The 24,167-nt window shown below is 40.3% G+C and overlaps 1 protein-coding gene across 6 annotated transcripts in view; it reads left to right on the forward strand.

Moving 5' to 3' along the window:
- The window catches only part of IP3K1 (inositol-trisphosphate 3-kinase-like protein), an 803,184-nt gene that overhangs the window by 771,076 nt on the left and 7,941 nt on the right, over positions 1 to 24,167 (forward strand). The window contains exon 1 of one of the 6 annotated variants that reach the window (XM_067142098.2): positions 7,711 to 7,883. The exons of 4 other annotated variants lie outside the window; for them this stretch is intronic. In XM_067142098.2, the coding sequence (XP_066998199.1) occupies positions 7,764 to 7,883 (120 nt within the window). In that variant the 5' untranslated portion in view covers positions 7,711 to 7,763. Of the gene's footprint in view, positions 1 to 7,710; positions 7,884 to 23,666; positions 23,874 to 24,167 lie in introns of those variants that run through there. One more of the 6 variants, XM_067142094.2, reaches the window with a different exon arrangement.

A 24,167-nucleotide genomic window follows, 5' to 3' on the forward strand; every position in this document is an offset into this window, starting at 1 on the left:
CGCCTCAACCGTCTGAGCCACTCAGCCCGGTTCCTAGCACTTTCCTATCCCATCGTTGGCCTAAGACCTATCTGTGTCGGTGCGACGTAAAGCAAATTCTTCTTCTTCTTTTCTTCTTCTTCTCCTTCTTTGCAGTATTAGGCCTATTTCTCCGCCCGAGACGTAGAAGCAAAGGGTTTTTCAAAAGTATCTAATTATTCTTTTTCTTTCTTTCTTTCTTTCTTTCTTTCTTTCTTTCTTTCTTTCTTTCTTTCTTAATCCGTTTACCCTCCAGGGTTGGTTTTTCCCTCGTACTCAGCGAGGGATCCCACCTCTACTGCCTCAAGGGCAGTGTCCTGGAGCGTGAGAGTTTAGGTCCGGGAATACAACTGGGTAGGAGAACCAGTACCTCGCCCAGGCGTCCTCACCTGCTGTGCTGAACACGGGCCTTGTGGGGGTGGGGGTAAGTTTGGAAGGGATAGACGAGGAAGAGAGAAGGAAGCGACAGTGGCCTTAAGTTGGGTACCTTCCGGTATTTGCCTGGAGGAGAAGTGTCAAACCACGGAAAACCACTTCGAAGATGGCTGAGGTGGGAATCGAACCCCCTTTACTCATTTGACCTCCCGAGGCCGAGTGGATACCGTTCCAGCCCTCGTAGTACTTTTCAAATTTCGTGGCAGAGACGGAATCGAACCCGGGCCTCCGGTGGTGGCAGCTATTCACACTAACCACTACTCCGCAGAGACGGGCATCTAATTATTATAAAAGTCACATTACATTGTATAACAGCTTAATATAGCATCATTGGAAAATACTACCAGGTCGTTAAAAGTCTGTCTGCGATTTTCGATTTTTTCTGACAAATCACTCGAATATCAAATAAGTAACCAACTAGAAACAATCACGGTGAAGTTTAAGGCTTCTATGTATGTAGAAAATTCTACGAGAAGTAAAAGTGCATGCATAACATTCGACCCAAACCAGTATTTGCTCCAGGAAATTACCTTTATTTTACTTCTTGCTGCAAAGCTAGGGAAATAGAATTTGGGTTTTAAGTTCAGTGAAATAAGATTCCTTCACATTTGTTACCGAAGTTTTGTAATATTTGACTTGATAAACACCCAGTCCCGAATATTCAACGTTTTTGGTCTATATCCTCTGTACCGGACTTTTTCTAGTGGGTGTAATTATAGTTAACAACACGAGTTTTGTATTGTCAGAGAGAAAATATTAGTGCACTCAGAAGGTTATATAATTATCAGAAGATTATATAATATACGATTACTGAGATGATTGTACAACAATTTCTTTTGGTTGGAACTGAGATTTCTTCTCTTTGGACATCGCAATCCTGGATCGCTGTGTAATGTCTGACGCAGACAAAGGAAGTTACTGACGTCACTGTACTATATTTTCATTGCTCATAAGCTGTTTTATGTCTCATTCATCTCTAATCTACGGATACCAGCCTGAAATTATAGCTCATCAATAGTAGCAGTTGATTCAACTCTGATGAAGAGGAAATTGGAGGCAGGGTGTGGGTACAAGGGAGTCAATACGTCTTTTCCAATGCCTGGGATTGAGAAATGTTAGCTGAAATTAAAATACTGTGTTTCCTGTTAGGGTATGGTGTACATTGTGGCGGCTGCCTCCTTCAGGATAGTACAGTCACGTGGCGTTAATGCCAATATTGTTGTAATAGAGATTCAGTACCCTTTGTATCAAATAGCTTTCCAGTTGTCTTCCCAAGGTTGAGTGAATTCCGTTGCGGACATTCGGATCTAGGAAACCTCATCCGATAGAACGGGAGATCGGGTAGTCGTGAACTTTTCGAACGACTTTACAAGGCATGTGACTCTCTCAGAGTAAAGCCTGTTGTACACGATCAAATTGTTATCCAATTCGAGACTTAATAAGACTTCACAAGAATTGTCAATACTTCACAAGTTTATTTTTCAAATCGCTTGCAATTCTTGAGAAGTTTTCAAAAGTCTTGAAATTGAATTAGAACATGTTTTAAACGATCAGAGAATTTCAAAGTCTCTGACAGAATTGACCAATGGAATTCGAGTATTAACGCTATTCCGCTAGGCATGTTGGAATTACCGGGACGGGAATCAAAAGAACAAAAATGGCTTCGTTTTCATGACCCAGGGATGTTGTGAAAATCCACAGCCTGTTTCCAGTCATTTGATCGGGTCAGGGATGAAATGAATGAAGCCCCATCTAGCGGCGAGGACAGGAATTGTGCCGGCTGCCGAAGCCTGTCGCACTCCTCTGGGGCGATGATTAATGAATGAGTGTTGGAGAATGTTGCTGGAACGAAAGATGACAGGGAAAACCGGAGTACCCGTAGAAAAACCTGTCCCGCCTCCGCTTTGCCCAGCACAAATCTCACATGGAGTGACCAGGATTTGAACCACGGAACCCAGCGGTGAGAGTCCGGTGCGCTGCCACCTGAGCCACGGAGGCTCCCAGGGATATTGTGTGTGTGTATTAATTGCTAAGTATGGCGCACATCCCTACCTATATCCTGTGGGTTCCGTAGAGTGCCACAATGAAATGAATAAAACAGCAGCGTACGAGGGGATTGCAAGAGAGATATCTCAAGAAAGTGGACAGCGTTTATGTTTATTACCGTACAGTAACCTGTAAGTAAACACTGCCAGCAATGATCGATTTATGACAATCTTCGCATATTATTATTATTATTATTATTATTATTATTATTATTATTATTATTATTATTATTATTATTATTATTATTATTATTATTATCATTATTACCGGGCGAGTTGGCCGTGCGTGTAGAGGCGCGCGGCTGTGAGCTTGCATCCGGGAGGTAGTGGGTTCGAATCCCACTGTCGGCAGCCCTGAAAATGGTTTTCCGTGGTTTCCTATTTTCACACCAGGCAAATGCTGGGGCTGTACCTTAATTAAGCCCACGGCCGCTTCCTTCCAACTCCTAGGCCTTTCCTATCCCATCGTCGCCATAAGACCTATCTGTGTCGGTGCGACGTAAAGCCCTTAGCAAAAATTATTATTATTATTATTATTATTATTATTATTATTATTATTATTATTATTATTATTATTATTATTATTATTGATTTCCTAACATGTTTTCATGTATTAAGATATGAATCTCCGTTGCATTGTTATCAGTTTTATTTTTTTACAATTTGCTTTACGTCGCACCGACATAGGTCTTATTGCAACGATGGGATAGGAAAGGGATCGGAGTGGAAAGGAATCGACCGTGGCCTTAATTAAGGTACAGCCCCAGCCAACATTTGCCTGGTGTGAAAATGGGAAACCACGGAAAACCATCTTCAGGGCTGCCGACAGTTGGGTTCGAAGCCATTATCAACCTAAAAATACAAGCTGATAGCTACGTGACCCAAACCGCGCGGCCACTTACTCGGTGCTATAATTTTTATTAAATTAATGGAAGTAAATGCGATATAACATAACCTCTGCAAATGATATTATGGCAGTAAATAACTAACATTGCAAACATTATGTTGAAGATAACCATATATAAATTTTGCTTCTTCTTCTTCTTTTTAAGAATACTGTATATCCCACTGCTAGTCCAAGAACCGCAACTGCTGTCTGCCTTTCGTCTATGATTAAAAAAAGAATGCTATCAAACCTTGCCAAATCTTTTCAAATCTTGTCAGATCTTTGACAATGTTAACTATCTTTGACAAGATTTGACAACTTTTCTTGTGAAGTACTGAATTAAAAGAAAAATTGTATGGTGTAGAACAGGCATAGGAAACATATGCGTGTCCAGAGTGAATGGATATACAGTAAATAACCCCCATAACTCCTTGAAAAGGTCGGACTTGGCAGTGATTACAAATTACAACCTTGTGACTGAAGTTCATAAGATTATTTTAATAAATATTTACTGTCCACAGCAACAGGGCAGCGGGCATCTTTTATGTGGGTAACTTTCTTCCTTTCTAGAAGATGTTTTTCCGTGGTTTCCCATTTTCACTCCAGGTAAAAGCTGGGGCTGAAACTTAATAAGGTCACGGCCGCTTCCTTCCTATTCCTAGCCCTTTCTTAACCCATCGTCGCCATAACCCCATAAGATATATCTGTGTCGGTGCAGCGTAAGGCTGATTGTAAAAAATATAATATAAATTATTTTTCCATGTACGTAATGTTGACAAGGAAGAAAGAACAACTCACGTTCCTTCCAGAAATAAATTTTTTCACATGTGACGGATTGCATGGAATGAGCGCATGGTACTGTATGTTCCTCGCCTTTGTTATTAGACTTAATTTTAATTATTCTCAAAATATAATTTGCTTCCTGTGCACATAGAAAACATTGTGGATACCTAGCACAAACATTATATCTGTAAGCACCAAGCTCGATAGCTGCAGTCGCGTACGGGCAGTATACAGTATTCGGAAAATAGTGGGTTCGAACCCCACTGTCGGCAGCCCTGAAGATGGTTTTGCGTGGTTTCCCATTTTTACACCAGGCAAATGCTGGTACCTTAATTAAGGCCACGGCCGCTATCCTCCCACTCTTAGCCCTTTCCTGTCCCGTCGTCGCCATAAGACCTATCTGTGCCGGTGCGGCGTACAGCCACTAGCAAAAAAATCTATAAGTTCAATTGTTTGTGAGAAAAGTTTACTTGCGAGGAACTTATGTGTACAATACCTTGCGCACGTCTTTTTTTAGCAACTGTCCATTTGCACATGACTCTGTGCAGCGGTTCGAGACCCCTAATTTTCAGCAAGGTCGTAACTTTAGGAAGTTCTTGGTATTTCATCCTCTGAATATCACGACAATATGTAACACCCATACCTCCCAGGAGTTTAATAAAGGATACATCTGTCCCACAGAACCTTCTTTCAAATAGTGTTAACGACTAACGTTTGCATGTAGATAATCCAAAACAGTCTTACTCCTGTTTCTCTGTTATCATCAATGTACCATAATACGGTGTTGTCTGTTAAGTCTTCCACCCAGACGCTGGTTGGATCGTCAAATAGCACCACCAAATGTTATGCGGTTACTGGGAAACCGCGACGACCAATGCCGGCGCCAAAATGAGGCGTACTAGGCAAGATGAGGAGTGAGGTAGTTTGCCATTGCTCTCCTCACTGGGCCAGAAAATGCTATTGCAGTACGACTGACCCTACGAGCAACAACTTTCATAACAATCAGACACACTATCTATGCTCTGAATGTCATTACTCGGCACCACCCATACCCCCGCAGCTACAATTTTGTCACAGCCATGGATAAGATTGGAACTATGGCGAAGTTACATTTTGCTTGGCGTATGCCAAAAGGCAGGTGCAAAAGTACTTTTCTGAAAAGTCTAATTTCGGAAGTATCTTCAGTGTTGAAAATGAAGAAAACATAAAAATGCTGCAGAAGTATTTCGAAATAAAAATACAAACTACAGCATAGGTTAATATTTAAATAAACACATAGTAATCATATTCCAATCTAGCTTATAAACTCATATCTTCATAGGTTAAAAATGAATGACGCTTTCTGTAGCAGAGCTTTCTTTCTTTCTTTCTTTCTTTCTTTCTTTCTTTCTTTCTTTCTAAACATGTCCGCGTCACAACGTAGGCTTATATACAACAGTCATGCCTTGCCGCAGTCTTTCTGAACTATAAAAAAAATAGTACCCTGAACTAGTGCCCGTCGTCACAAGAAGCCTGCCGGCCATAGCCTGTGTCCCGCCATGTAAAACAAGACAATAAATAAATATGTAAACACACACGCTCTAAACATTCCAAATCCTTCCATTAAAAACTTTTAATTAGGTTATTCCAGAGGCAAAATATATTCCATCTGAAGATATCAAATCCAAGCCATAGGTGTAACAGGACAAGATCAAATACAGAAGCATGAAGAATATTTCACTAACAAAATCTCTAATAAGTTTCAACTAATTCTGGTTTCTACAGTTCTGAATCCAAACTATACTAATTAACTCGTCTAGAAATCAGTTTGCAAGCCTACAAATTAAGGTGCGTCGACACCAAGATGTTCTCGTCAATTTTGTTAATAAACAATGTTCATTGACATTTTTAGATGTTAATACACGAAATAGCGTCTTCGTTAACTTTTCGAGCATGTTAAGAAACAAAATATCTTTTAACTTTTGTGAATGAAACTTTTCATTAATTTTGCGTGTTTTCGTTAAAATTTCCGTTCGCACATGCGCAAGGACGCAATTCGAGCACCCAAATTCGTAACGCGGAAAGCGATGCTTTCTTATTTCTTCTAAAAATTGACTATCAGATCGCAAGCAAAACTTCTAAAACACAGTATTTTTAATTCTGTATGATATTCTTTTAGCTGTGTTCTAGTGTAGTTTCATTTCCAGCTTCGCTCCTCGCTGAATAATCTAACCTTCCATAATAACTTGTATATCATGCTAACTAGGTTAAATACAGATTTTCTTTATTTCGTACCTTTACCAGTTCCTTGAGATTGTTGTATAAATCTTCAAACACCTCAGGCACCGAGCTCGATAGCTGCAGTCGCTTAAGTGCGGCCAGTATCCAGTATTCGGGAGATAGTAGGTTCGAACCCCACTATCGGCAGCCCTGAAAATGGTTTTCCGTGGTTTCCCATTTTCACACCAGGCAGATGCTGGGGCTGTACCTTAATTAAGGCCACGGCCGCTTCCTTCCCACTCCTAGCCATTCCCCGTCCCATCGTCGCCATAAGACCTATCTGTGTCGGTGCGACGTAAAGCAACTAGCAAAAAAACAAAAAAAAAACAACACCCCAGGCACAGTAAGTGAAATTGCTTGTTTTGAAACTCTAAACACATAAATAAGTTAAATGTCCGACTCACCAGTTGATAGGAATCTTAAAGTTATGCCTATAAAAAATAGCCATTCATTAATGGAGCCAGCTTTCCGATAATCTTCATTTCTTCCTATTTCAGGCCTAATTACTGTCAACAAGAACTGAAAGTCATGTGGGGGCATTCTCAAGAAAATGTTGAGAGCCTGCTGCTCCATGAAATAAAAGTTCTGACATAAGTGTTCTTTCCAATCTTAATTCTAAATTGTCTTTCCAATATTTTTCTTTGCCACACTCGGCGTATATTTTCTTTTTCCTGACCCTATGCATCGTAACCTCCCTCACAAACAGCTATTCTGGTGTGGACATAATGTTGAAGAAGTTTGTTGACAAAAGTTTATTTACTATGTTGAGAAATAATTTCATTAACATTGCTTATTAACTTTGCTTTGTTAACATTGTTTATTAATTTTGGTGTGGACTAGCCATTAAACGAACATTTTCGCCAAATGTTGATATTAAATTCCTTGCGAGTTAATTGGATCTTCGTGTGAACGGATGGGGACTGAAATAACAAGAATACAGTACTTTAACCTTTTATTACCATGCCTTTTCTTTTTCTGCAATTTTATGCCAAACGCAGTTGTGTAATTTATCGTGAATAACTGTTTACGTACGATAAGTTGTTTGTAAACGCAGAACCGATGTAGTGCAGCTAACTGAAGAAATTCTTACGAATTCAATTGTGAGGCGTATCTCGACGTGATGTACGATACCTGTTGAACATAAGAAATCGGCTTTTCAGTTGTGTGGCTCATGACGTAAATACAGGAGTAGGAGCATGCGCATGAGTTCATAGGCTGTGAAGTCACGTGACGAGAACTACAAGTTCGCGCGCTACGGAGGAGTAGTCACTCAGTGCGAGACGTGCGAGAGTGACGGTAGACTTGTTCATGATAGTGGTTACTGCGGAAGAAAGTCGATGACTGGTTGCTGCATTTCGCCGCTACCATCAAGGATGGAAGCTTTTACCATGCGGTTGTGTGTTCGAGCGGCTGAACAATACGAGCGTCTTCTGGAATTACATCGCTTTAATAAAAAAGTAAGTAGCTCGTGTGTGCTAACTCTACCTAGGGTTGAAAAAGAAGTATGGGGAATGTTTATTAGGGTGGGTTACTGTCTTCTGTGTGTGTCATTTCTAGCAATTCAAATAGATATCAACAGACATTCCATTACTCCCGTGCAGCTTAATATTTTCATTGTTTTCGGCATTGCGAAAACAACTCTCATCTGAGAGAGAAAAGTTAGTCTGGACCTGGAGTTGATATTTATTACGATGGCATCTTCTGGAGGCACTCCTGTCTTCCACATGTGCACGGATCGGCCGTCTCCACAGCATCAATTGTTATCAGTGGACGTATATATTTTAATTTTCAAATATTGATGGGCTCTGTAAGTTCACACGAAGATCCAACTAACTCGCATGGAATTTAATGTCAATATTTGGCGAAAATGTTCGTTTAATATGCAGGCTTGCAAAATGATGTCTAGACGAGTTAATTGGTATAGTTTAGATTCAGAACTGTAGAAAGCCGGAATTAGTTGAAACTTACTAGAGTTGTTAATGGAAATATACTTCATGCTTTTGTATTTGGTCTTGTCCTGTTACACCTGTCGTTTGGATTTGATACCTTCAGAGGTATATATTTTGCCTCCGGAATAACCCAAGTTTAAAAAAATATTAATGGAAGGATTCGGAATGTTTAGAGCGTGTGTGTTTACATAGGCAGGCTTCTTGTGATGACGGGCTTCAGAAGAGGAGAGTAGTTCAGAAAGACTGCGGCGGGGCATGGCTGTGGTATATAGGCCTGTGTTGTGACACGAACATGTTTAAAAAGAAAGAAAGAAAGCTGTGTTGCAAAAATAGTCATTCATTTTCAGCCTGTGAAAATATGAGTTTATAAGCTAAATTGGGATATAATTACTATGTGTTTTTTAAAAAATATGGGCCTATGCTATAGTTTGTATTTTTATTTCGAAATAGTTCTGCAACATTTCGATGTTCCCTTCATTTTCAACACTGAAGATACTTCGGAAATTAGACTTTTCAGAAAAGAAAAAAAAAAAAACATAGCCCGGACTGGACTTCTTTTTGCTCAAGGATCTTCAGTGGAATAGCAGAGGCCCTTGCATACTGTGATTTAACTTTTTTCTTTCTGGATATTGCCTATTTTTCTCGTTCATTTTTGGAGACATGACTTTTGGTCTGTCAAATATTGTATTAGTAACTACTAAGTAAAATTGCAGTAGTGAATGTTCTCTTCTCTGTTGGGACTGGTTCCGTGAACGTCGCAGTCAGGAGTGCTTTGTTCAGGGCTTGGGGCAAGACTTTTGACTTTTCGGAGAGGGATGTATATTTTCATTTGCGTGCACATCCTGCTCCTGCGGTGAAGCAGGGCTCTGGGAAAAGTAACCTGTGGTCTCGAGCCGCGCCTTCTGATATTCATGGAACAATGTAGCTCCTCTTGTGGTAGGCGTATTTTTTATTCAGAGGGAAGGGGTGGGGGGAGGGACAATTCTGAAGTTGATGGGAGAATCACTAACGCTACACCGTTTTTGTTGTTGTTGTTGTTGTTATTATCTGAACAATTAAAACGCCTTTTCTGCCATAGGTAGACCCAGTTTATACCCTGGAACCCTTGGTATTTTCATTCATAAAAATTTGCTTGAAATTTTAAAATAGCAGACGAATCTCATAACTTGAAATGCCATTAACAATAATTGTACGGCCCACTAACTATTGAAATTTCACTAGTCCGACCTTCATTCTTGCAATAATAAAATCTCTAGAGCATAACATTTTAAAGTAGGAAAAATCACATTGTGTAAATTTGAATCTTGTCAAATGTTTATTACGATGAGTTAACCTGTTGGTTGGAAGTATTGCACTAAGAACTTCCGAAGGAGAGAATGTATCAACTTCCCGGGCGAGGAAAAGCAGCAAGAATTCAAAGATCAACCCTATAGTTATAAAGCTGGTTTATTTTCATTTAGGCGGTCTGAGCGGCTCAGGCGGTTGAGGCGCTGGCATTCTGACACCAACTTAGTAGGTTCGATCCTAGCTCAGTCCGCTGGTATTTGAAGGTGCTCGGATACGTCAGCCTGGTGTATGTAGATTTACTGGCACGCAAGACAACTCCTGCGGGACAAACTTTCGGCACCTCGGTGTCTCCGAAGTCCGTAAAAAGTAGTTAGTGGGACGTAAAGCCAATAACATAATTATTATTATTATTTTCACATTTTCACTTATCGGTCCTTAAGCCTGTCTTGTATGGTGATTACCTTCACCTGACGCCCATGACACTGGGAATAAGATTTCCCTTCGAGAACGTTCTTTTTATTAAACTAGCTGTAGTATCAGGCGTTGCACGGATAGTTTTTGAATGTTTACCTTTAAGATTTGTGTTAACAGTTAGTTGTGTGTGAAGTGAATTCTTACATAATTCCATTTTGAGATGTTAATTGATATGTTACGACCTATTGTGTATTTTGAGTTATTTAGGCGTTTGATTTCAAGTCCGATCTAGAAAGCCAAGAATAACGGCCGAGAGGATTCGTCGTGCTGACCACACGACACCTCGTAATCTGCAGGCCTTCGCGCTGAGCAGCGGTCTCTTGGTAGGCCAAGGCCGTTCAGGGCTGTGTAATGCCATGGGGTTAGGTTAGTTTGGTTTTTGATTTCAAGTTTTAGATTATTTGCTTTTGGAGTAAAAAATTTGGCCTTGTGGAAGCTCGAATTGACTGGGAAGTATATAATCCTTTCAAAAAAATAGCAAGTGATAACTATGTGTATTTGCTTGTCAAGTTGTAGATATGTTCACCATTTCAACTGTCATTGAGACTGTCACCAATCAGCCTTGCAACCCCAAAAGCCACTACCATGTTGCTGATTAAATCCGTGGAGACTGAAATAGTCGTCCTCTTTTTAAACTGTTGAAGATTATTCTATATGCGTCTGAAACCCTGTGTTGTTCATGATACTAGCCGGCGGTTACGACGATCGTAGCTTGTAAAGCCAGTTTGTTATACTAATCATGTATGTTGTACTTGTATGAGTACCGAGGATTGCCTTGGTTTGTTTTCTTCTTGGCGAACCTTGAAGTAAGCTTTGGGATTACACTTGAAACCCTCTTCTGCCAACAGTGGCGCAGAATTACTTACTATTCGCTGATCATTCGATCTCGAAGGCGTTATATTTATAGACTTGTTTCTTGCTATAGTGACTATCAAGTGACCCAGAATTAGTCTGATGTAATAGTGACGAGATCACCAATGTTTTATTGGTCTCATCACAGCACTTCGTATGAGAATACCCTCGTTGATCTGGGAAGGCTTGAACTTTTTATTTATTTATTTATTTATTTATTTATTTATTTATTTATTTATTTATTTATTTATTTATTTATTTATTTATTTATTTATTTATTTATTTATTTATTTATTTATTTATTGGCATTTGGTCCGTAAGACCATGCTGCCAGCTCTGTACATTTAGAAAACAGGAAGGTCAAAGAGCAACATCTTTACAACATGGGACCGATCATGGCATTGTGACTAATTTGTGATAGAAAGCCACGGTACAGGAACTTTGGTTGGTTGAGAACAGTTTAACTACAGACTATAGAACAAATGTATCACAATGTTAAATTGGCTTCACTTAACAATTTGGCTAATGCTCGATATATACGGATGTCATAGCTGTTGAACAACGACGAAACTGAAGTGGGAAGTGGAACTTTGAGTTGTATAAGCGTTTGATATAAATTGGTTACTTGTAGTTTGTATCTAGTGCATCCTAAAATTGTATGGTTGAGGTCTGCTTCTTGATTGGGGTCAGAGGGAAGGGTTGAACTTAGTTTGAACTTCTGTTAGCGTGGAGGGTGTCCAGTTTCTGCTCATTGGAGCAAATTTTCGAGTCTGCCACGCGATGCCGGTCTTCTCAGACGTCATTTGCCTCTCCATGAAATAATCCTGACAAATTCTGACTGTTGACGAGCTTCAGTAACTTTCTTGTGGTGGATTGAAGGGGTACGTAGGACAATTACCTGGAACGATTGTTTAACGGTAGTAGTGGTGTTTTGTGTACATGAAAATCTGTCGTGATATACTGAGCTATTTCTTGCAGAGGGATGCAGTTCTGGGCGGTCTGGCCGGGGGGGTATTGTCCGGGGACTTTTTAAAATTTCAAGCTAGAATGGCATGTTCACTGTATTTTTATAATATACTCTTTTTACTTGCGAGTAATTCATATATTTTTCTGGTTTTACTTTTTTTATTAATGTAAAGTAAAAACAGGACCTATAGAATCGTTTACGAAGTAATAAGGGCTATTTTTCTTAGATTATGGTTATATATGGTTTTGATGTTAATGATAGGTTTAAATATGAATTTCACCAAACGTATTGTTGCATTTACTGGTTCATATTTTGTTTAACGTATTTACGAATATTTGTATGCCAATACTTGGAAATTGGTAACAAGGGTTAATCGCCCTTTATAGTCAGACTCTGGCTCGTTGCGTCAAATTCAAGGTTTCCAGGCGTGTTCTGTCCCGTTGAATAAAAATGGACACAGTGTTCTCCCGTGTTGGTTCATTAGTAGGTCTACCGGTATTAAATTTATGTAATGAATTTCTGTCCTATTGAATACATTACATTCTATATTACACAACCTCTTTTCGTACGGATTTTACCCATTTCAGCCCATGTTTTCATGTGACAGGGTGGGGGAGGGTGTTGTGGAAGTACAACCACTTGCAACCCCGCCCCGTCTCGGTGCCCATGACTACTCCAGAAAATGTTAACTATGGTGGGTACATTTCTCAAGGTTAATTCCTAATTCTAGACTGAATTAGTGAAAATACGTACACCAGAATTAACATCCTGGCTGCACAGATTATTGGACAGTTCCTATGTTTGTTAGTGCAGGGAGCCGATTGATTACTAGAGTATTTTATAACTTTATAATCAAAATTTATTATAGAACAGTTTTATATATCGGGCTTGAGCTGTTTACGTTGGTATTTTGAGTCTTGTATAACTTCACGCGTCGTTTTAATGAAGAAAAGATTGTCAGTATCCATGGAATGAAATCTTCTTTCTAGTTCTGTGACTTCCACGTTTTGTTTGTACGAAAGTCTAGTGGGTGTCACTTCCAGAGAGCTGTTGGTTAAATCTGGAAAAAGCTGTAACATATTCATGCCTATCTCGTAACTCTATTGGCTCTTCCTCCATCAGCCCGGGTTGAAGTCAAGTGTCCCTGCTCATTGCCATATCTTTACACGAACCGTTTGCTGTTAATTCAGCAGTTTACCAAATTTACGCTCTCAACCATAGCTTCTCTAGTTTCCTTTTCGGAAGAAAAACTACCACATTTTTAACGCAGATGAATATTTGACGTTGTTTACTGACATGGCAATTTTTATAGTTTTCTGCTGTTCCTTCACTAAAGTGGTTATCGGATTAATGTTATCGCAGGAGATTGTATTGAAGTATGATACCGCCATAATTGATAAATCCCACTGACGTAGGAATTCGTTACCTTTTTATGGGATGAGTTTGAAGGTAGCTGAAATACATTTGGGGCAGTCTAGTTCAGGCTGAGGAATCCTTGCCGTTGTCTTAAGTCTTTCACTGTGGTGGTATCCTGTGATGTCCGGAAGGAGTTCTTTATTCCCATTTTCTCCACCTTGCCAGTTCCCTGGGATTCTTTCCATAGCCCATGTATCCGAGGAAAGTCCCTTGAGGCCCGTCTCTTTGGCTTCTGACATGTTAAAGAAACACCTGCGGGACAACATTCCGACACCGTGACTCTGTGAAGGAATGTTATACAAACAACATTGAAATACATCAGAAACATACTTAAAGAGGAATGATAGTCTTCTTGTCCAGACGACGGAACATTCCATGTCATACTAACTCATGTCTTCCCACTGTCGGCAGCCCTGAAGATTGTTTTTCGTGGTTTCCCCGTTTTCGCAGCAGGCAGAGTCTGGAGGAATGCCTTAATTAAGGCTGCGGTATCTTCTTTCCTAGCCCTAGCCTATCCCATAGCCGCTCTATGACCTGTCTGAGTCGGTGAGACGTTAAACAATAGCAAAAAAGACAAATAATCAACCGCTGGTCTCCTGGCCGATAACTCAGCATACACTTAAATCAAATGTTTAATAGTTCGAGTCAGATTTTAAGTGTTTAATAAAGATAGATTTTTGTCTTCCTTGACTTTTTCAAGTTCTGTATCAATGTAAATACTGTACATGCGTTTTGTCTAAATCCGTAAAGTTACAGGTAACGTTCACTCCAATACTCTGTCTTTGAAAGCCGCAACATATTGGAATTTCAATGCTCTTGAGTGTCCAAGAATTTGGTATCGGGCAAAAGCGCTGATAATCCTTCTGTTTTGACCTTTGAAACAGCCATCGCCCAGCTCCATAAAATTATGACAATATAGATAATGAAAGACGAAACTGATAGCTGTACCTTTTATTCCGAAAAATGGTTAAGTGAATCATGGAAAGAATTGAGAAGGATATTGAATGTCCAGACACTGAATTAACTTATTTTTTTAACCATCAACTTGGTGAACATCCTGGTCTTCCTCGTCAGTACGCCTTTTTCCCATTTAGCTGTGGCGAGTTGCTCCGTATCTCTCAATCAAGATGACTTGGATGTCCTGATGTAATGAACTAATTGACCGTGGGAAGGTGGCTGATTAAGTAGATTACAATAGTCTCCAGTAAACTAGTCGTCATGGGCCTGGTGGGTGAGACGGACTGGCGTCAGTTCAAGTTAAGGCTTGGAGGCTGCGAACATTCATTCGTTACTGCACGAGGTTGGTCCATATGCTCTTTTGTTCCCATAGCTGCCGTCGATGTAGTTTGTGAAGTTCTTACGTCTCCACGAACCCTTCTCTCCTATCACCAGTTTTTTACAAGTCGGATTGTGTATACGTCTATAAATGTTAAAGGTTCACGAACTAAAAACATGTTTATTTGTCTTAGGCTACGCTCTGGTTTAATTCACTGTATATTCGTAGCTGAATGACATTCTACTCCGTGAAAGCAGTGGGAAGCTGTAGTCTCTAATATCCGATGTTCGAATCTGAATGTTGACAGGGTGGCCAGTGTTTCAAACTTACTTGAAGTCCCGGGTTATCTTTCGCAAATTGGACCTGATTGTAGACCACAACCTAACAAGTTATCGGATATTCTACACTTTAGGGATGTGACATGCGAGTGGCGTCGTCACTGACTTTTCGTCGAGGTTTCCGTGGTTTGAATCCTGGCCAATATATTTGGTTCAGGTTCCACATAAAGTCGGAGGTCCCATAGCTAAAATCATATCATGTCACGTAAAACTAAAGGCGTGGCTTCTTGTTCTATTCACTGTGACTTAACTGGGCTTATGATTGAATGTGTGATCCTCCAGTATGATCCAGCATCGACAGAAATGAATAGCAGAGTATAAACATTCAGTATTTAGCCATATTAAAAATTAGTTTGCTGGTTATGCCAGCTCCCTGTTTTATCTGAGATTGTTTTAGTTCTTTAGTGAATTGAGTTCTATATAGTTGTAAGAATGTAGGTTCTTCACAGAATTGGGTTTTCAGCCCAGAGTATTGCTCTCTCTTAATAACCCTAACGCAAATGCCAAATGCATGCGGCATATTTTTCCTATGTTTTAAACACTTTATACTCCTGTTTTAATATGATCTTGCACTAAATATACCCGAATGCATGTTGGCATCCGGCCGTAAAAACATGCCATAAAATTTCATCTCTCCTTATCTCGGACACCATATCAGAAAACGGGAGTAAGGGGCAGACATACCGTACGATGGCTCTGAGAGCAGCATTTGTCGGTAGCCATGTCAAGCTTTACTATAATGGGCCATGGTGTTCTGGAGGACACCAGCGGTTCCAATGCGGATATGACTTGGATCTTCTAGAAAACCATCTTTCAGTATTCACATGCTGAAGCGAGCAGTGCGTCATCTTACGACCGTGTCATGTTAAGACGGGTGACCTCGTGCACATTTACTGAAGCGTGTTCCGGAGGCGTTCTCTGCGGCATGACAATACGTGCAGCTGCTCAAATTTAACGCTGTATCAGATCTCTTTCCGCATGGTTTGTTAAATGGTCTCGTTTATTAGTGCCTTAGCTGTAAGGTGCAAATGACGGTATGGCTAACTCCAAGGTGCGCAGCATATGATTATGTAAAAAGTACAGGTTAGTGATAAACTCCGTGGGTTCAGTGTTTCTGCTTCAATTCTAATAGATACTAATGCTTACAGAATTCGGCTATAACTCCCTTTCAGCTTTCTCTCCATTTCTGTTATGTTTAGGTTTGCCTTTCAATTTTTTATTCACCATTCTTGTGTGGTAAGTTCGTTACGAATGCCTTCACTTAATTTAGTAAATTCCTTCGTAGCCCGCAGCAGTGACGTCAAACTTTGCTAGTCAGTATGTTAAATCCAGCTTAATATGATGCTTTTGGATAAAACGGTCTCGTCGCTGATGTAACTGTTTCCCAAGAGTCGTCATGTGGTACATGTTTTAAATAAATGCATAAAATTATCTTAGCGGAACATAGTAGAGACTGTAATGTGCTTCATGTTGTATGGATGTCAAATTGCTCCTGTTTGTGGGATGTATAGGAGGGGGATAGTGGGACATAAAGACAGTATCATCCTTATAATACCATTAACTACTCTTACGGTTTTCGGAGACACGTAGGTGCTGGAATTGTGTCCCGGTGGAGTTCTCCTGGAGCATCTTCAAATACCACTGGGCCGGGATCGAGCGCACCAACTGGTGCTCAGAAGGCCAGCGCTTCTACCATCTGAATCACTATGCCGCGCATAGTGGTAAGGCACATGGTCCTTAATGCAAGTCACTTCATACCTTATCTGAGAATATTTTGTCAGAGGTGCCCACCTTCCTTGCGAGTTTGCCATTTGCCTCGAGTTCACGTATCGACACGAGGTAAGGCAGTTTGTCCAACGACCCAAGGTTCAGAATAATCAGAATACATACGCGTCATTTCAGAGTAATTTTAGTCATTTAATGACCAATAGCTGAAAGAGTTCAAATACACCATTGAAGATTTTAAGTTTGAATAGAATGTATGATCTGCTCTACAATCCTGATGAAATGCCCACCGAGAGAAATTCCAGAATCCACAGGAATCATTCCTTTATCGAACGAATTACACGATGTATTTAGTGAATTACGTAGTTTGATGATCTGATTAAATTATTCCACTTATTTTCCAGTGGGTAATTAGTTACCAGATTCTTAGTCTGAATTAAGTAATATGGTTACTTAATGGCTGCAATGATACAACATGTCTCGAGACGCACTTGCAGATGAAACATTTCGTCTGTTGCAAATCGTACTGCTACACATTGTAATGTTATCCTACATGCCTCTTGGTCGCAGGCCCTGATATTGCCTAACCTAACGACTCCCAGACACATGCTGCTGCTAAGTTTTTGTTGCATGTTATATGCAGCTGCTTGGATCGCTCACAGTGTTGTCCATTTAGGCTTTAAATCAGTGCTGCAGTAGAAATAGATGCGCATTCTCTGCTGCGTTTTCAAGTGAAATAATAAACATCTGTTAAAGAGTAATAGTTCTTAGTGATGTTAGGTGTAAATTATTTCCGAAAAATCTCCTATAAATTTGCGTGATTGCAGTGAAGATGGGTGCTGCTTCAATGTAGAAATGGCTGTTGAAAACGAACTTGTGCATCGCAAAGTTTTGTGCAAGCATCCAATCATGACCAAACTCTCGTTCACTTATCTGAAAAATTCTTTCTTCTTCTTTTCCTGCCGCTTTTTCCCTCACCTGTGGGGTCGCGGGTGCGAACTGCGTCGCACATGTGGATTTGGCCCTGTTTTACGGCCGGGTGCTCTTCCTGACGCCAACCCTCTCTGGAGGGATGTAAGCACTATTGCGTGTTTCTGTGGTGGTTGGTAGTGTAGTTTGTTGTCTGAATATGATGAGGAGAGTGTTGGGACGGACATATACACCCAGTCCCCGAGCCAGAAGAATTAATCAGAAGCGATTACAATCCCCGACCCGGCCAAGAATCGAACCCGGGACCCTCTGAACCGAAGGCCAGTACGCTGACCATTCAGCCAACGAGTCGGACATCTGAAAAATTAAACGACTATAATTTATACGTATTTGGCAGTATCACTGATTTTCCATTTACTAATAGCGAGGGATTTTCTTCTTCTCTCAGCAATATTTCTCTGCGGGATGGAGAATGTTAATGAATGTGTCAATTTGCTTGAATGAAGAATGATCAGGGGCCGATGACCTAGCTGTTGGGCCCCTTTAAACTGCAAGCATGATCATCATTATCGAAGAATGATCACAAGTTTTAAGATCATGTGGAGGAAAAAAAGAGGTGGTTTGCCTTTGCCACCTGTATATCTCTGCAACCTTATAAAGCATTTCATTGACTTCAGAATTCGTTCGCAACGTTTCCTGAAATATTAATAGCTTAAACAGTATGAAGTAATGGCTATTGAAATCCAAGAGCTGTAATATTATTTATTTGTGTCCTGCAAGTTCTGAACTCGGGCCTTACAATTTGTTTTCTTCATTGAACTTCTTGTATATCAGAGGGAATTACATTTGAGCAAGTAGGTTGTCTTAAAATTCCACACAGATTTTCCCAGTTTGGTACTGGATATCGCCGTGGCATTCAGAACATTATACCAGTATTTTTCTATTTGTAGCCTATACTAAATTTGTTCGGTATCTTTTCTAAATGAAATTTCAAATATTATTAAGATGATTCACATTTCATGGACTACCGAGCTCGATAGCTGCAGTCACTTTAGTGCGGCCATTATCCAGTATTCGCGAGATAGTGGATTCGAACCCCACTGTCGGCATCCCTGAAGTTATTCTGTGGTTTCTCATTTTCACACCAGGCTGTACCTAAGGCCTCGGCCGCTTCCTTCCCAGTCCTAGCCCTTTCTTGTCCCATCGTCGCCATAAGACCTATCTGTGTCGGTGTGACAAAGTCAATAGCAAAAAAAAAAAAAAAAATTCATAGACTATCTCCTATCACGTTGGTGATTTTTTTAACAGTAGAGGACTGGAGTGTCGCAGCAACTGGGAGGAGAAAGGCGCCACAGTTTTCGTTCTCCACATCACGTGTCTTACCATGTAGATCACTTTTCATATCTGTAGGCCTATGGTTCTGAATGAAAGTTTGGAGCATATTTTAGAATTTAGAAGGGCTATTGTGTTGTCAATCGCTATCAATATCGTGGTAGGAAATGTGCCATCCATCTTACTCCGGGGATGTTCCGTCTTTTTACTGGATCAGCCGTGTGATGTGGTTGGTTAGACTATCTCCGAAAGTTACGAGATTGAATCCTAATACAGTCGAGTGATATTTATGAGGGCAAACGTGCGAAAACCACCTGTCCTTCGATTTACTGGCGAGTGAAACTCCTTTCTGGACTAACTTCGATACTCGGCGTCTCTTGATGAGTGTTTAGTTAATGGGATATTGAACATACATTCTAGTCATGATATAGGATTCTGGGCTTATGCTGTGTCAAGAAATTAATGTGAAATTCTTTAAGAGTGTCAGACAACTTTGCTCTGCGTCTTCAGAAGAACATCTCGACTGTCCACCAGAAAGACAGGAGAGAAGGGGTGACTAAGGTGGGGCTGAAGGATGCGGAAAGAAAGACTGCTGCTGAGGGGAATGTAAAGAGATTATAAAAGAAATAATTCTTTTTATCTGACACGTGATTACTAAAGATAGGAATTAAAAAGTCAAATAAAATGTTTGATTTCTCTGAAATTGCATTTAGATTGAAGTTAGGATTGAAAAACTGTTCCAGACCGATAAAACAATTTTCCATAATATTGAGCAGGGGGCCTTTTTTCTATAACTTTGAGAATATTCATGTCTTGAAGCCTTTCTGATGGACAGTCTAGATTTTCTTCTGAAGACGCAGAGCAAAGTTTTCTGACAAACTTAAAGAATTTCACATTAATTTCTTGACACAGCATAAGCCCAGAAGCCTGTACCATGTCTGTAAGTACGGGCCGTGAAAGCATCAGTGGCAGCATACATTCTTTTCGTGCTAGTTGTTTAACGTCGCACAAACTTCTACAGATTTTCGGCGATCGACAAGGGTTAGTATGAGGAAGGAAACAGCCGCAGACTTAAACAGCCCCTGCACTTGCCTAGTGTGAAAATGAGAAGCCACGGGCAACGACGGCTGCGACGATGGGCTTCGCACCCACAGTCTCCTGAATACAAGCTTACAACTCCATGACCCATGCTGCTTGTCAATAATTAATTATATTATTATTATTATTATTATTATTATTATTATTATTATTATTATATGCCTTTGCTGGCGAGATGTAATGTTTACAGTGTACTATGTCTTCTGGTATGGGCTATATCAAATTTGTTACTTTCATTGATCTGTCTGTCTCAGTCTCATCCTTGGCTTTGACAATATGAAAGTGACTGAGGTATGAGTGATGCTAGTAATACAATTGCTTATGCAGCCAGTCCCTGTTATGAATGGTTTGAAGATATCGCTCATAGGGTCGGTTGGTGCACGCATTTCAGTGGGCTTGGCATACTGATATGTAATAGCAACGGCTGGCTCGGTGAGGAAAGCAACGGGAAACTACCTCACTCCTCATTTCCCTAGTACTCCTCTTCAGTGACGCCAAGGCTATTTATGACAGCTGTTGGCGGAGCCGCAGAGGATCAAACCAGCCTTCGGGCTTGAATACCCAACATACGTTGTTATTATTATTATTATTATTATTATTATTATTATTATTATTATTATTATTATTATTATTTGTAACTGTCTTTTAACATTTTTTGAAAAATTACGTTTGAAGTGCTGTGTAACACGTGTGTTTACATGGTGAAAGTCTGTATAGGCGCAGAAGGAGACAAGCAAGGTGTCCAGCGAGAGCCAATCGCAGTAAATATACGGTTAGCAACCCTCTGACGTCAGTCCAATGAACTAACTTCTGACGCACTTCCTTACTTCAGAATAAGCTATTGTCTTAAGTAACGAACTCACTGGGCGTCTTTGTTTTTAGCTGTGTTGTCTCTTTTCTTATCTTTGTTGTATAGCTAACCAGAAGATTGGATTTTTCCTTTCAGCACTATATAATGAAAGGACTGGTAAAGGCAGCTACAATGAAATATATTGGCGTGGTTCATTTCTTGCAATTTACTGCACAATAAAGAACTGGATATCAAACTGGTGTGTAAATGAAGTTAACCAATTTGCAGTTCATAACATCGATTGATATTCATTGGCAGTTCACATAATTTCAAGAACGAATCTCAAAGCAAACTTCCATTAAGACCTTTTTTGCTTTCCTGCAGGATTTTCGCATGCTTTTTTTTATGTCGCGTCAAAGATACGTTCTAAGTTGGCAAAAAAAAAAAAAAAAAGACTACGTTCAAATCTATTATCGACCATGCCTCTGTTCCGATAGTCCTGGACCGCTACGTGATATTTTAATATCTTAAAATGCTTGCACATTGTTCCCATTTGGAAATTATTTGAGAATACTATTCTACAGTAGGTTTTTTTCTGAAGAAACATAGCTTTCTACCTAACAGATGTATTTTTAAGAAAAAACTGGGTATTCAGATTTTATTAATTTTTTGTAAGTGGTCTCATGTTTCACTGTTCCTTTTTAAGTATGTCGTTAATTGACTGAAATTATTTTCACGTTCACTGATCGAAATGGGGATTATACTACATGTCTGTACTAAGTTTTTCTTAAATTGTGGCGTTCACGTCAGTACACCAATGCATACAACAGAGGTATCTAAAACCATGCACAGAGCTCTAATTTCCCCCTCATTCTTTATATGTCTACATTTTACATTAAATTCTCAAGAAGTGACCTTATTTGTTTCGGTCCACTTCAACCCCTTCTTTGTAACCATGTATCGTTAAATTTTGTCTTAATGATTAGCTAAACGATAAGTGGTAGTATTGTGGTTTTATCGATAAGACCGGAAATGAAACCTCAGTGATATCACACTGAAACCAAAGCCGGACCTGTTAGAATTTCCTTTTGCTCTCGAAGTACTTCGTTTTTTCATTCTCATAGCGTAGCGTGTTTTGATTAGCGTACATTTTGAAGAAACTGAGATGAATAGTCCAGTTAGTTGAATCCCGAAGAGCTTTCATATTAATTTGACGCAGTGTCAAGGAATGGTTCAGCCTCCGTGGCTTAGACGGCAGCGCGCCGGCCTCTCACCGCTAGGTTCCGTGGTTCAAATCCCGGTCACTCCATGTGCTGGACTAATCGGAGGCAGGACAGGTTTTTCTCCGGGTACTCCGGTTTTCCCCGTTATCTTTCATTCCAGCAGCACTCTTCAGTATCAATTTAATTTCATATGTCAGGCATTAATCATTGCCCCAGAGGAGTGCGACAGGCTTCGGCAGCCGGCACAATTCCTATCCTCGCCGCTAGATGGGGCTTCATTCATCCCATTCCTGATTCGGTCGAATGACTGGAAACAGGCTGTGGATTTTCATTTCAACAAATGGTTCCGAATTATTCTTCTCACCATGTTTATAGCTTGACCGAGCTGAGTAGCGCGTGTAACTCACTACGGCTATGGAACCAAGCTCTGCATTCCGGAGACTCGTGGGTTCGAAACCCACCGCCGGCTGTCCTGAGAATGGTTTTCTATGGTTTCCCATATTCACACCAAGCAAATGCTGGGGCCGTACCTTAATTAAGGCACGGCCGCTTCTTTCCAACTCCTAGGCCTTTCCTATCCCATCGTCGCCATAAGACCTATCTGTGTCGGTGCGTCGTAAAGCCAATAGCAAACAAAAGAAACGGGACGAAGTGGAAGTCATACATGTTTATAGCTTGTATACTAAATCTACACGAAGAAGTTGCCAGCCAAACGACAAATATGTTACGGACTGTCCTGTGCCGACAGTTTTATAACTGCATAAACCCACATGGATTACCTCCATTGATTGAATCTTTTAAAAACTTGGTTACCGATTTATGATGGCCAAACTGTCCTAGGATAAGATACTGTGTCAAAAATAATTCTACAAATTTTTATAATTCATAGTTTATTTCGGACAGCTAACGATGCGAGTGCAGATTGAGACTTCATGTTACCTCCAACTCACATGTTTATTTATTTAGTTTTATTTATATTGAAAATAATAACTGTCGGAAGGCGCTTTACGGGCAGCATAGCACTTTTGATTAGACGCCCCTCTTCTGTACTTCAGGTTGCGGTATATGGTGTTACGGTGCTTGGAAATAGACTATAATGTTCAAGAACCTCTTTTCCGCCCAAAATTTCGGTACTCAGTCGTCACTTAACAACGCCTTAACACAAAGTAATAGGGCATTCTTATATTTACTTCAGAAGTAGTCTGTACTTGAAGACTTGCACTTTCCCAGTCGTAATCCCCCCAACACAATTACATTTAACCGTAATGACACTGATTTAGTCGATATCGCTCTGCATGAGGCTCATAGCCGCTTTGGCTCTTTGTACAGCTGTTGTTTACTGTGAAAGTTCCCGGTCATCCTGCACCTTTCTTCGGCCCGTGCCTGCTGACTTTTCTGAAGTCTAGGTTAATTCTCGTCTGTGTTTGTAGTGGTGATATAAGGTGAATATGAAGCCCGTTAGGTGGCTCGCTCGTCTTCCCGAGAAACTGGGACAAGTGTGTGTGTGACGTCAATGGGCTGCCTGGCTATCGGGAAAGTTGGAATTTCATCAGGAGCTAACCATAATGCATCATGTAGAGTGTAGCTACTCTCCGGAAATGACGGATGTCCTGTGTGCTTGCGGTGCTACAAGCATTGTGCGGAGCTGGAAGCTTGGCGTGCTGCCGCAAGTAGACCTTTGCCATGTTATTGATGAACGTAAGATGGCATCTTTGATTAGTAATTTTACGCGTACTTCTGTAAGCGTTTCTGCAGGAGTCGTAACTACTGGCCGCAGTTGGAAATTAAGGGTAAGTCATCCTGAACCACAATCTTCGTATCAGTTGTTGACCGAAAAGTTATACTCGCCCTATCCTACTGATAAGGCCCTCTAAATTGTTCACTTGCTCGTACTTTGATTATGCTGAAGAAAACCGTGATCGGGCACTGGGGACGTAAGAACTTCACATCCAAATACATTATATTGGATTATTCTGAGACTATCACCTGTTGTTTACTTTAGCTTCTAAGTTGGAAGAGCACGATGTGTCATCATTTGTCACGTTCAGAGACTATTGCTGTATCGGGTGGAATTGATCATCTCG

This window comes from Anabrus simplex, chromosome 2, assembly GCF_040414725.1.
Source record: "Anabrus simplex isolate iqAnaSimp1 chromosome 2, ASM4041472v1, whole genome shotgun sequence".
Lineage (NCBI taxonomy): Eukaryota > Metazoa > Arthropoda > Insecta > Orthoptera > Tettigoniidae > Anabrus > Anabrus simplex.